At 50.8% G+C, this 14,221-nt stretch overlaps 1 protein-coding gene across 1 annotated transcript; it reads right to left on the minus strand.

The window, feature by feature from the left end:
- Positions 1 to 11,152: 11,152 nt before the first annotated feature.
- FOXS1 (forkhead box S1) lies at positions 11,153 to 14,076 on the minus strand. Its single transcript, XM_035124305.2, has one exon. It carries the CDS (start codon positions 12,775 to 12,777, stop codon positions 11,425 to 11,427), a length of 1,353 nt encoding a protein of 450 aa, XP_034980196.2. The 5' UTR covers positions 12,778 to 14,076; the 3' UTR covers positions 11,153 to 11,424.
- Positions 14,077 to 14,221: the final 145 nt, after the last annotated feature.

A 14,221-nucleotide genomic window follows, 5' to 3' on the forward strand; every position in this document is an offset into this window, starting at 1 on the left:
TTCTTACCCTTGACAACACAGTTTCTTCCTCTCCCCCCCCTTTGCTCTGCTCCCTTTGTGGGGTCGGAGGGAAGGGAATGGGATGGGGGCTGTGAGCTGGCGCTTCGACCCCAAATGCCGCTGTTGATCTTGGCTCCAGAGTAGCTGCAAAAGTCCTTCAGCGCCCCCAGGATGGAGCCAGAGTGGACCCCCTTGCCGCTCTCCATCCCTTGCTTGCTTCCTCTGCCCAGATGTATGGAGAACTTCTGTGGGATCCTGCTCTGTGCAGGCACTCATCCAGACCACCCACCCAGAGGAAGGAGGAAGAGGTGGGTGGGCAGGAATAGGAGCCAAATATTTCTGGTACATTGAAAAGATACTGGGGATTGCATCATGAATATGTGCATTTGTATATAAGGTGTGTGTGTGTTATTGTTCCCCAAAAATCTCCCTTCCCCTTCCCCTGGACTTGGGATAATATTAGCAGTCCAAGTGAGCATGAGGCATCAGCCAGGTGACAGAATCCTGGCCAGCAGCTCTGTGGTCTTTTTATGAGGTTTATTTTATAAATTGAGAAAGTGGATAGAGGAGAGCTATTCTTCCTCTCTCGTAACCCTAGGGGGTATTCAATGAGGCTGCACGTTGGAGGATTGATAGAATTACAGAATCGTGGAGTTGGAAGGGACCCCAAGGGTCATCTAGTCCAGCCCCCTGCAAGGCAGGAATTTTCAACTAAAGCATCCAGGACAGATGGCCATCCAACCTCTGCTTGGAAACCTCCACGGAAGGAGGTTCCATTCCACAGTCAAATAGCTCTTGACATCGGAAAGTTATTCCTGTTTAGTCGGAATCTCCTTTCTTGTAACTTGAAGCCATTGGTTTAAGTCCTACCACCTGGAGCAGGAGAGGACATACCTGTGGGTTGTTGTTGTTTAGTCATGTCCGACTCTTTGTGACCCCATGGACCAGAGCACGCCAGGCACTCCTGTCTTCCATTGCCTCCCGCAGTTTGGTCAAACTCATTTTAGTAGTAGTTACAGGTAGGTAGCTGTGTTGGTCTGCCATCGTCGAAACAAACAAACAAAAAACCTTCCAGTAGCACCTTAGAGACGAACTAAGTTTGTCATTGCTATGAGCTTTCGTGTGCATGCACACTTCTTCAGATACCGTGAAACTGAAGTCACCAGACCCTTATACAGGTGAAAATCGGAAAATTAGAATATCGTTGAAAAGTGCATTTATTTCAGTAATGCAACTTATTATTTTTTATTTTTCCTTTAATTTTTACAAATGCTTTCTTTTGGAAATTCAACAGTAATAAAAGAAATAGTTACAATAATACAAAAATAAACATCGCTATTACATTTCATTAATTACATTCCATTTATAATTGACCCGCCTAACGACAAATAATTACAATTACAACAAATAAAGGCTTGACATATCTTGCTTTGCATGTCATGCATCTATCTCATGTATTGGTGTCACCTTTTAAGTTGCATTACTGAAATAAATGCACTTTTCGACGTTATTCAGTGTATCTGAAGTGTGTACATGCACACGAAAGCTCATACCAATGACAAACTTAGTTGGTCTCTAAGGTGCTACTGGAAGGATTTTTTTTATTTTGTTTCGACAGTGAGGGCCACCAGCCGAGGTGGCTTGAAAAGAGGATTGGACAAGTTCATGAAGGAGAGGGCTGTGCTCTGTCTCCATGCTTAGAAGCAGTAATGGCACTGAATAACAGTTGGTGAAAGTCTAGTGGTCGTAGAATCATAAGATTGTGGAGCTGGAAGGGATCCCACGGGTCATCTAGTCTAACCCCCTGCAATGCAGAAATCACCGCTCAAGAATCCCTGATAGGTGGCCATCCATCATGCCGGGGTGTGCGGGTGACTGCATGTGTGTGTGTGTGTGTGTGTTTGTGTACAATCTCCACAACTGCACCTCCTTGTAAAGGTAAAGGGGTCCCTGATCATTAGGTCCAGTCGTGTCCGACTCTGGGGTTGCGGTGCTCATCTCGCTCTATAGGCCGAGGGAGCCAGCGTTTGTCCGCAGACAGCTTCCGGGTCATGTGGCTGGCATGACAAAGCTGCTTCTGGCAAACCAGAGCAGCGCACGGAAACGCCGTTTACCTTCCCGCCGGAGCGGTCCCTATTTATCTACTTGCACTTTGATGTGCTTTCGAACTGCTAGGTGGGCAGGAGCTGGCACCGAGCAACGGGAGCTCACCCCATTGCAGGGATTCGAACCGCCGACCTTCTGAACAGCAAGCCCTAGACTCTGTGGTTTAATCCACAGCGCCACCTGGGTCCTTGTAGGATCCCAGTCAACGAATCCCAGGACGCCCATGTCAAAACAGGGTGGAATTTAAATTGCAGCCGTTCTTCCATGCAACAATTTCCTTCTATGAACTAATGACATCCGCTCACTTATTTTGGAAAAAGCCAAGGAGGAGTCCCCTTTGGGACAGGAGACCCGTTCTCTGCGCTGGAAGTCCGCTGAGAATCAAACCTATTCCACTTTGCTCAAAGCTCTTTTGGTAGGATAATAGCCCCGATGGGGGACTAAAGGTTGGGACCAGCAAAACATCTGGCAATTTGTGTGTGAATGAGAAACCCATCATAGGTTTGTGTGTGTGAGAGAGAGAAATCTGCGGTTGGGAACAGACAGAGAGCAAAGCAAATCGAGGACTGCTTATTGAGCATTTACCCTGATATGCTTGCGCAAAACCTACACAGAGGTTAGATTATAATCTGGCATTCACTGAACATTAGTTGTGATTTGTTTGTGGGCGGGTTATACAACAATGAGCATTCTCCCTGCATTCATCCTGACTTGCTTGCGGGATATTTACACAACCTCCCATTAGTCATTCCTTCACCCCACACTTTCCAACACATTTCCTCGCCGCTTTCCAAACCAAGAAAAAGCCGGGTTCTTTCTTCTTCTTTTTACAGCGGATTTGTTGTGCTAAGGAAGCAGAATGCTTTAATCCACTTTAAATGCACAAGCCTAAGGCTCTGGTATGTGACTGCCTCCCACGAATAGTAACTGGCAGTCTGGAGGCTTCCTGTAAGCGAAGGATTTCTCTCTCCTTTCCCCTCTCCTGGTGGGAAGTGGACTCAAAGCCTCATAGGAGCACATGCTGCTTCCCTGCCCCTGTGCTCTAACTGAGTGTGGTACGGTGGTTAGAGTGTCAGGCTAGGACATGGGAGAGAACAGGGTTCGAATCCCCACTCAGCTATGAAGCTCACTGAGTGACCCTGGGCCTATCGCTGCCTCTCAGCCTAAACCTACGTCGCAGGGTTGTTGTGGGGGTTTAATGAGGAGATTTACGTATGCTACACTGAACAACTTGGAGGGAAAAGATGGGCTATAAATGCAATTAAATAGATAACTAACTTCTATATTGGGGCAAAGTGTGTGTTTGAGGAAGCAAGTGTTTAAAAAGCAAGCTTGGCCTCCCCCACTGCATTCTCTCTTTATACTCCAAAGCAATTGGGCGGGGTATAAATAATAATAATAATAATAATAATAATAATAATAATAATAATAGTTATTGTTGTTCTTCTTGTTGTTGTTACAGTGGTACCTCTGGTTAAGATCTTAATTCGTTCTGGAGGTCCGTTCTTAACTTGAAACGGTTCTTAACCTGAGGTACCACTTTAGCTAATGGGGCCTCCCACTGCTGCCGCCGCACGATTTCTGTTCTCATCCTGAAGCAAAGTTCTTAACCCGAGGTACCATTTCTGGGTTAGCGGAGACTGTAACCTGAAGCATCTGTAACCTGAGGTACCGCTGTATTATTATTATTATTATTATTATTATTATTATTATTATTATTATTATCCCACTTTCTTCCCAAAATGGCATGTGCAAATTGAAGAGACAGGTAAAATACCAAAAGCTAAAAACATATACAAAGATAACAGTTTAAAAGTCGATATACACTAGTATATTTAAAACAATATAAAATACAAGTTCAACCTGGGAACTTGGGAATAGCCAAGTGGCTTGGGTGAAACCCAGACGGGTGGTCCAGTGGCCTGGCGTTTAGAGGGAAGAAGACCTGGCCTGAGTCTCCCTTGGAGACGAGTTGCCTGGAATCAAGAAAGGCAGCTGACTTGGCAGTCTTTATAAATACTGTATATCAGCCAATGGCACCTGGTGTCACCTGACTCCCCAGGCCATGGGTCATGTGCCTCACTTAGTGTTGCCTGGTTTGCTGTCTCTGACCAACAGCAGCCCAGGTCATTCATGTCTCTCGGCAGGGCTGGCCCAAGACTTTTTGGCAGCTCAGGTGAACCACAAAATGCTTGCCAGGGAAAAGGGGTTGAGTGAAGATCTCCATCAGGAACAAGCAGAAAGAGAGACCTCCATCAGTGTCGCCTGCCCCGTGGAACCTGCCGCCCAAGGCTGTTGTCTCACCTTGCCTCATGGGTGGGCCGGCCCTGTCTCTTGGTTTGCTCATTCCAGGTTTGCTGAACCTCTGGTGCTTGTTGTGGCTGAGAAATAATCGCCTATGCAGCTTCAAATAGCTTTACATCAGAGCAGCAGGAGCGCTTTTTGAAAGAGCTGATTTCCCCCCATTTTCTGGACCAGGATCCCTCCCTCACCAATGGCTCCCCCCCCATCCTTCTGGAATTTTGAGTTTGTCCCTCATCACCAGCTTTCCATAGTTCTGGACTCAGGTCCCTCCCTCAGAGTGGGCTTCCCCCCATCCTTCTGGACCAGGATCCCTCCCTCATCACTGGCTTCCCCCCAGAGTTCTGGACTCAGGCCCCTCCCTCAGCACGGATCCCTCCCTCATCACTGGCTTTCCCCCATCCTTCTGGAATTTTAGGTGTGTCCCTCATCACCGGCTTCCCCCCATACTTCTGGACCCAGGGCCCTCCCTCGGAGCTGGCTTTGCCCCTCCTTCTGGACCTTTGAGTCCCTCTCTGCTGCTGCCCCTTCCCCCCTACCAGCACAGCCCTGCTCCCCAAAGAGCTGGGGCAGGATTGCGTTCCATCTCTTTATCTCACGCAGTGTCAGTTCCCTTCTTCCCTGGGAGCGGAGAGGCCTCCGGCAGCTGGGTTCCCAGCCCCGGTTCTGGAGCCTCCAGTGCAGGGCCGGTGGAGGCGCAGGCCGGGTCTGTGGGAACCAGACATCCCTGGGCACAGTTCATCCAGGCTGGCTTCCTCCAGGGCCCCTGGGGACCGTGCGAAGGAGGGGAGCCCAGGCCAAATGTTCCCTGCACAGACGGCTTCTCAGACGCCAGCATGATGTATGTCCCAAAATATTCTTTTTCACTGCCGGCTCAGGCGTGGGGAAGAAGAGGGGAGAGGGTGCAGAGGGACTGAGAGCACCAGGACTTGGACGCAGTCGGGTCCTTGCTCGTTCGAGGACGGATCCAGAAATCTGTGCTGGGACAGGCAAGCGGGGAGTGTGTGGGAAGCAGAGAGGAGATGGGGAAGGAGGGAGCAAGCCAAAAAGTTTGGGCTTAATTGTGTTTTTAAAAAAGAAGCAAGGCAAGGCAATCGAAACGACAGAAGTGAAAATGCAACGATATTCCAAGGCATAAACACGTAAGGAAGAGCCTGTTTGCTGGATCAGGCCAATGGCCCACCTAGTCCAGCATCCTGTTCTCACAAGGCCCAACAGGATGACCATGGGAAGCCTGCAAACAGGACCCGAGCTCAAAAGCCCTCTTATTCGTATGCTCCTACAAAAGAGGATTGCACAAATTCAGGGAAGAGAGGGCTTCTTGCCACAATATCTATGCTCTGCCTCCACAGTGGGAGGAAGCAATGCTCCAAAACCCCAGTTGCTGGAAATTTCAGATCAACCTGGTTGATGCAGACAGTTGTATTCAGGGATCTGCCTGTGGCCAAATGCTGTAGTCGTGGGTGGAAGGCAGCCAAAATGACCCAAGGGGATTGGAGCAGCTCCCTTAGAGGTAAAGGGCTGTTTTAGTTTAGTGAAAAGGTGAGTAAGAAATTATAGAAATAAATAGAATGATGGTTGGCTCGGAGGTTTAAAGACTCTCTCAAGGCAAATCTATATATATAAAAAAGTAGTATAAACACCGACAATTGGGAAATACTGGCCTTCGAGCACTCCAATTGGAGAGCAGCCTTTACCAAGGGTGTGATGGGCTTTGAAGAGCTCGAACTCAGGATGAAAGGGAGAAACATGCTAAGAGGAAGGCACGCTTGGCAAACCGTCACTGTGATCGACTCCTGCCTGGAAACCTATGTCCCCACTGTGGAAGCACATGTGGGTCCAGAATTGGCCTCCACAGTCACTTACGGACTCACTGCTAAGACCGTGTTCACGGAAGACAATCTTACTTGGCTATGAGGGATCACCAAAGAAGATAGAAATAAGTAGAATGATGGTTGGCTTGGAGAAAGGTTTCTCTTCCTCTCTCATAACACTAGGATGCGTGGAGATTCAGGACCGTTAAAAGAATTTATTGTTCACACAGCAAACTAGGGAACTCGGGGCTTCTCCAGACTTCCTTTGCTGCTGCATTTCTAGGTGCAGGTCTGGGCTTTAAAGCTCCGCCTCTGAGCGTTTTATTCTTGTTTTGTCCAGGTGCTACCCCCGGGGAAAACCTGCAAATGGCAAGTGGGTTTTCTGTGGATTTGACATTTGTTCTGATTCAGCTGTGAAACATGGGTTTTCCTGGGGAAAGGGCCAGCTCCCCCCCCCCCCGCCCAGGACACAGCGCTTTAAAGTGCAGCCCTGTGGCCTGGAAAGCACAGCGCAAAAAGAAGTCTGGAGGATGATCCCTCGTTCACACAGGAGGCAGTGACAGCCATCAACCTGGATGGCTTTAAAAGGACACATTCGTGGAGGAGGTGAGGTCTGTTGATAGCTATTAGCCGGAACGGCTCTGCTCTGCTCTTCACAGGAGGGGAGAGTTGCTCTTGTGCCCGGATTCTGCTTGCAGATTTCCCCTGAACATTTTGTAGGTCACTGTGAGAACAGGATGCTGGACTAGATGGGCCAATTGGCCTGATCCAGCAGGCTCTTCCTAGGCTCCTAAGGCATGGGTCATCTATGCAAGCCTATCGCCCCCATGCTCATCACCCCACGGATTCAGCCTCTGACCTGCCTTGTGTTGAGCAGGGAGGTCTGTAAGGGACTTTTGTTTCGAGGTGTTCACAGGCCATACCCAAAGAATGTGGGCACAGACAATGGGGCTGTCCACTCGTACAGTTGTTCGCATGTAACATTTAGGAAGCAAAACCTTCTGCGTACACAGCAAGCGGGCTGTACAAATCAGTGTGTACACTTCCACACAACCGCTTGTACCTGTGTGGGGACAGCTGGGTCCTGCATTCAGCAGAATGGCTGAACCAGCTGCTTGTGTCCTCTTGGGGTTCTGCTGCTTGTGTCCTGCTTGTGTCCTCTTGTGAACATTGGGGTTCCTGATTTATCGGATGTTTACTCATATTCAAGCAAATGGTCTAGTTCTGGGTGGCAAATTATGAAGACGCTAACCACACTGGAACTTTCTTTCGGTCTACCTGGGAGAGCTCAGTTGTTAGAGCGCGAGACTCTTAGTCTTGGGGTTGTGGGTTCAGCAAGAGATTCTTGTACTGCAAGGGGATGGACTAGATGACACTCGTGTCCCCTTCCAACTCTAGAATTCTGTGGTTCTACGTATGTAGAATCACAGAAATCGTGGAGCTGGAAGGTACCCCCAGGGTCCTCTAGTCCAACCCCCTGCAATGCAGGAATCTCAGCTAAAGCATCGGCTTAGGGAGCTGGGTATGTATAGCCTGGAGAAGAGAAGGTTAAGGGGTGATATGATAGCCATGTTCAAATATATAAAAGGATGTCACATAGAGGAGGGAGAAAGGTTGTTTTCTGCAGCTTCAGAGAAGCGGACACGGAGCAATGGATTCAATCTACAAGAAAGAAGATTCCACCTAAACATTAGGAAGAACTTCCTGACAGTAAGAGCTGTTCGGCAGTGGAATTTGCTACCAAGGAGTGTGGTGGAGTCTCCTTCTTTGGAGGTCTTTAAGCAGAGGCTTGACAGGCACATGTCAAGAATGCTTTGATGGTGTTTCCTGCTCGGCAGGGGGTTGGACTGGATGGCCCTTGTGGTCTCTTCCAACTCTACGATTCTATGATCCCTGACAGGTGGCCATCCAACCTGTGCTTGGAAACCTCCAAGAGAGGAGAGTTATAGTTATTCCTTCTCATCCCTCCTCCATTTTTAAACGTTATTTAAATGACTGTATTGCTTTAAATGGGGCCAATAGGGTGGGGGTGGGGGGCAATAGGATGGGAGATGAAATTGGGGGGGGGGAGAAAGTTAGGATAAATTTAGGTATTAAGAAACATATACAGATACCTTGAAGTAAAATAAAAAAATTCCTTCAGTAGCACCTTAAAGACCAACTAAGTTTTTATTTTGGTATGAGCTTTCGTGTGCATGCACACTTCTTCAGATACCTGTAACCAGATACCTTGAAATAATTGTTAATGAAAGAAAAGAGGCACAGATCAGCTGGAGTGTTTCTAGAGGAGGTTGGGATAGAGACCTATTAGGACAGCAGTTTCCATATAACTGAAGAGCTGTCCTGCAGGAAATGGGAAGGACTAGATAGAACCACACATGGGAATGGCATGGAAGTAGAAGAAAGATAAACATGAGCAGGAAAAGCTGCTTTTCAGGGAACAGGTGACCGCAAGGGGTGGGAAGGGCCTGGAGCTGTTTAGGCAGAAGCTGGACACACACTGTGGTCATGGATGTTGGAGTGGTTGGCATCTAGGGCACCTTAGAAGTGCAGAATCATGGAGATGGAAGGGACCCCAAGGGGTCATCTAGTCTAGCCCCGTGCAATGCAGGAACGACAAGCTAACTCTCCGATTCCGATTCAGGATTCCCAAAAGGGACAATAAGAGCTGGCTCCTCTCGATGTACAGAAACCCTTTTAGCACATAAAAACCTTGCATATATCCATGGGGAACACTCCCCCCCCTTGAGAAGCTGGCTCAAGTCTCCCCTGCAAGCTTTGCACCCGAGCCAGGAACTGAACAGAGTGACAGGCCTCGCCTGGGCTCAAGGCAGCATCCATGCCCACTTGTTGTGGACATCATGGGACAGTGAACCACGGAGCGTCCCCTTCTGCCTGCTCTGAGGCTGGGTGGGCTGTTGCATTCCTGAAGGTTACAATTCTGAGTCTTTGCTTCCAAGGAGGCCCCTGGGCAGGGGGGGGGGGAAGCCCTGTCGAACAAAGGCTTCCTTTCACCCAGGCGATAGGATGGGCTCTGTCAGGATAGCCGAGGCCGATCTGATACCGCTGAACAAACAGCCCCAGGAAATTAGGGGGCCAATTTCGCTTCCTGCCTTTTGCTCCGAACACCTGGCAGTCAAGATGGGCGAGGCAACCAAAAGCGCAGCATCTTGTGAGCCACTCGCTGAATTTGGGGCATACTTAAGGACTTTCACCCCCACCCTAGGAGCCTGAACCTCAGGCATTAAGAAGGTAACCTTTTCCCCGGGGCACAGGTATAAGCCATGAGAAATTTGCCATGTCCTGTCGGTGTGTGGAAAGCGTGGGATTGGGGCCAGAGTAGAAAATGCTGCGGCCCTGAAACCTTTCCCCCCTGTTGAGGGCTGTGCACAACTTTTCTTCAAGGCAAGAGTCAACCTCGCAGTGTTTACTCCCATTTCCCCATCCCTCTCCTCACTCAATCTTTGGGGGAATCACATTTATTAAGGACGAGCTCTAGATCCACTAACTGTGCAGCCAGGATATGACAGAATCGCACTAGAAAGGGCACAGTCTGGAAGGGCCCTTTGCAGGAAGGGAAGTGACGGGGACACACTGGGAAAGCATCTAAACTCCCCAGAAGGAATGAATGCTTATTAAATAGCCAACATCATCTAATCTCCCTGCAAACAAATCTGGTTGAATGCTCGGTTAACAAGTCATCTGCGAGCGCCATAGATATTTGCACTGGACCAGGGATAGGCCTGCCAAAATGCTAAAGAAGTGGGGCAGAACCCAGATGTGTGGGTTGCTGCTTTTTCGCAGAGACATCCTTCTCCATTGCTTAAAAATACCAACACGGCATACAGCTCTAAAACTTCTTCAGTCCGGAGAGTTAGCAGATCTCTCTGGCAACCCCTTTTTTTTTGGGGGGGGGGTAGTAGTTGCTGGCCACTGGCCCAAATACCAACCTATTCCATGGGGCTGCTCTGCCCCCACCACACACAGAGGGGTGGACCCAAGAGAAAGTGGAATAAGGAGACAGCCAAGGGTTGCAGAACTGTCTTTCCAGCATTCTGGACCCTCTGGTGATTTAGAGCATATACAGAACTTTCCTTCAAGAAAAGCGCTTTAAAAAAACAACAACCATGAGGCATATTGCAAAGGAAAACTATTTTCAATGCAGATAAAGAGACAGAGTTCTTCTGACAGCTTGTGTAGTCATAATTGTTAAACTGTCGCAACAGGCGTGGAAAGGCGCAGGTTCAATGCTTAATTTGTCACACGGGTGTGACCTTGGACCAGTTGGCCTTTTTTATGCTAACCTACCTCACAGGGTTGTTGTGAGTTAAAGATGGTGTGTGTGTGGGAAAATATCTGACACCGAGCTCCTTGGAGGAAAGGAGGGATTAGAATAAAAAGAATGTGCAGAGTGGCTTTTTCCCAATGACAGGGGGCATTCTTGTTAAATAAGTTGCCACAAGGCAAGGCTACCTACGAGCATGTGGAGAGGGCAGCCTTCTTAAGGGTTCCACCTTTAAAATAAAACTCACAGAAAGGAGGAAAACAACATCAAACCACCTAACATCTTCCGCAAGCCCTGGTTTTACTTTCTCCTTGGTCAAGGGCAAAATTCTGGCCACCTGGCAACCACATCTGGGTCAAAAGGACCCACCAGCAGACCCCTCTGGGTGCGGAGACCTTGGACCCCCCCCCCCGCTGAGCACACCTGCTTCCTTAGTGAGCTGCAGACCAGAATACAACGTGGTTAATCCAGGCGAATTCAGAGGATGTTTTGCAAACACATCCTGGCAAAAATCCACTTCTGAACCCTCCCAGCACCTTGTCCTGCCACAAACCCCATGCCCAGATGTGACCCGACCCCTGCCCCCTGCCCTTTGCCCAGCTCCCACCCCAGCCGACAGAGAAAGCAAATCTGCACCAAGAAGTGGGAAGCGCATTTATTCCGCTAACCAATTTTTCCTTCTTAAAAAAAACACAGGTTCCATCCGCCGGGTGGGAGATGCCGTTGCTGTTTTTTTTATCCAGACGGGACGAAAGTGTTGCTGGTCAGAAGCTGGAGGGCTCTGCTATTTTAGAGTCCCTTCTTTACTCTGCCAGCCAGGAGTCAATAACTTACATTGGGGGGGGGGTCGAGCCCTGGTCCCCTGGCGGGGAGGACGCGAGTGCTGTCTGCTCCCGAGACACCACCCGCACTCCTCCATCACTCGAAGAAGAACATGCCAGGGGTCCTGTAGAGACAGTGGGGGAGCCCCAGCTGGTACCCGCTGCCTCCTTGGAGGGAGAAGGGCCCCCCGCCCCAGGCTTCCTGCTCTCCTTGAAGTGGCATGAAGGAGGCTGGCTGGCTGGGGGCCGAGGACCCAGTGCCCACGGTGGCTGTCAAAAGGTGCTCCAAGGCTGTGCCGCAGCCCCCGTGCTCGTTGACGCAGAAGTTCAGGGCCTGCAGGCGGCACTGGTAGTTCCCGCTCAGGGAATCGGCTCCCGAGTAGCCCAGGGAGCCAAAAACGGGCAAGACAGAAGGCTTGGCATAGGCCTCGCCTTCAAAAGGCGATGACTGGCGGCTGCAGGCCTGGGCACCCTTGCTAGGGCCCAGGAAGGTTGGGGCCAGCTGCCCAAAAGCCTTCCCATCCTGCCCACTCTTAGGAGGCCCCAGAGGTGTTTTGGGGCTGCCCTGAAGGGGCTCCTTAGCCTCTGTGGGTTCCTGTGCCATCCTGTCGCCCACCTGGGAAGGAGGGCTGGCTTGCATGCCATCCAGGGCTGGCTCCTTCACCTGGGAGCAGTCCAGCAGGGCTTGGTAGCAGGCCTGTCGGTCGTACGGAGCAAGGCACGGCTGCCTCTGTGGGTAGCTCTTGCCGCAGGCCAGGCCTCCGGAGCCCAGGTGCTCCTGGCCAGGAAGTGCCAGGTCACTGGGGCTTCGGCCTGCAACGGCGGGCACCTCCAAGGGCAGCGTCTTCTCTTGGCAGGAGCCCTGGAGCAGGCCCACAGCAGCTGGCGAAGAACCAGAGCCGCTTTCTACTTTGATGGCTTTCTCCACCAAGAGCGGGCATTTCGCCAGCGGCTTCCTGTGGCCCTCGGCGCCCCTCTTGCGGGTGAAGCGGCGTCTGCGCCGCAGGAAGCTGCCGTTCTCGAACATGTTGTGGCAGTCGGGGTCCAGGGTCCAGAAGTTGCCCTTGCCGGGCTTCTTGTCGTCCCGCGGCACCTTGACGAAGCACTCGTTGAGAGACAAGTTGTGGCGGATGCTGTTCTGCCAGCCTTGCTTGTTCTCCCGGTAGTAGCCGAAACGCGCCGTGATGTAGCGGTAGATGCCGTTGAGGGTGATCCTCTTCTCTGGGGTGCTCTGAATGGCCATGGTGATGAGGGCAATGTAGCTGTACGGAGGCTTGGTCCCTTCGGGGGCCAGAGGCGAACGGGACCCCTGGAATGGCTCTGGGGCTGCGTACCTGGCAAACCCCATGGCCAGCTGGTTGCCTTCTCCTCCTCCTCCTCCTCCAGCCTCGCATAGGGGAGGCAGGCTGGACCGGGAAGAAGCAGCCGGGTGGAGATATTCCAGCTGCATCTCCACTCCCTCTCCTCCAAGCAGCAGGCTCTGCGAAGTCCTGGGGAAAATCCTGTCCTACCGACTTGGTTTAAAACTCTGCTGTGGTCCAGCCTCTCTCCCGTCTGGAAAAGAGGGCTGAGCGGCTCCACCTCCTGCCCACAGGGACCCAGAGGAGGGGCTGAGAGCAGCTCCTGTTCCTTTGCTGGCCAGGCTCTGAGCATCATCGCCTCCGCGCAAGAGGAAATGCCACCTCAAAGCCATTCCCAGACGCAGCTGGCGGGGGCCAGGATGGAGATGGTGAAGGCAGCCTGGAAGCTGCAGCTAGGTCGTTTGGGGTCGTTTCGTTAGTCCAAGCAGAGTTTATAAAATAGAAGGCAGCAGCCCAGTAGCAGGAGGCAGGGCAAGATCGGCGCTACCCCAAAAATGTTTGGTGTCAGCAACAGCTACATCTGGGCCTGGGCGGATAATTGCCGCTCTCCCTCTCTCCTGACAACTAGAACTTTGTGGGGATCCCGTGAAGCTAAGTGCTGGAAGATTCGAGACAGATGAAAGGAAGGAATTCTCCGTGCAGCACATATGGAACTCCCTCTTTCAAGAGGCAGAGGTGGCCACCAACTTGGAAAGTGGATTAGACAAGCTCATGGAGGGCTTTCGAGGGCTGCAAGCCAAGATGGTGTTGCTCTATCTGCACAGCAATGCTCCTGAAAACCAGTTTCTGGAAACTGCAGGAGGGGAGAGGGCTCTTGGGCTCGATTCCTTCTATATAGGTTTGCCCAGAAGTCCCGCTGAAGCCAGCAGGGCTTACTCTCGACCGAGACCCTACCTGCCTGCACACCTTTCTCGGCAGAGTAGTATATGCTCTGGTTATCTCCCGCTTGGGCTACTGCAATGTGCTGTATATGGGGCTACCTTTGAAGGTGACTTGGAAACTACAACTAATCCAGAATGCGGCAGCTAGACTGGTGACTGGGAGCGGCCGCCGAGACCATATAACACTGGTCTTGAAAGATCTACATTGGCTCCCAGTACGTTTCCGGGCACAATTCAAAGTATTGGTGCTGACCTTTAAAGCCCTAAGTGGCCTCAGCCCAGTAGACCTGAAGGAGCGTCTCCACCCCTATTGTTCAGCCCAGACAATGAGGTCCCGTGCTGACGGCCTTTTGACAGTTCCATCACTGCACTGTTTTATATTCTGTTGGAAGCTGCTCAGAGTCGATGGGGCAACCCAGTCACAAATCATCATTATCGGAGCCAACTCCTAGCAGTTGAGATCCCTTTGCCCCCCAATAAAGTATTTGAGGGGTGCTGAGTCCGCCCCCCGCCCCCCAAAAAGTTGATGGGCATTGCCATTTTAATGGGTTGTGTGCGCCATGTCTTGTGATCAATTATGCGGGGTGAGGCTTACCTGTTCCCTCCAAATATTTTCTTCAAGTTGGCACCCCTGATAATAAGTCTCTAGGAT

This window comes from Zootoca vivipara, chromosome 7, assembly GCF_963506605.1.
Source record: "Zootoca vivipara chromosome 7, rZooViv1.1, whole genome shotgun sequence".
NCBI lineage: Eukaryota > Metazoa > Chordata > Lepidosauria > Squamata > Lacertidae > Zootoca > Zootoca vivipara.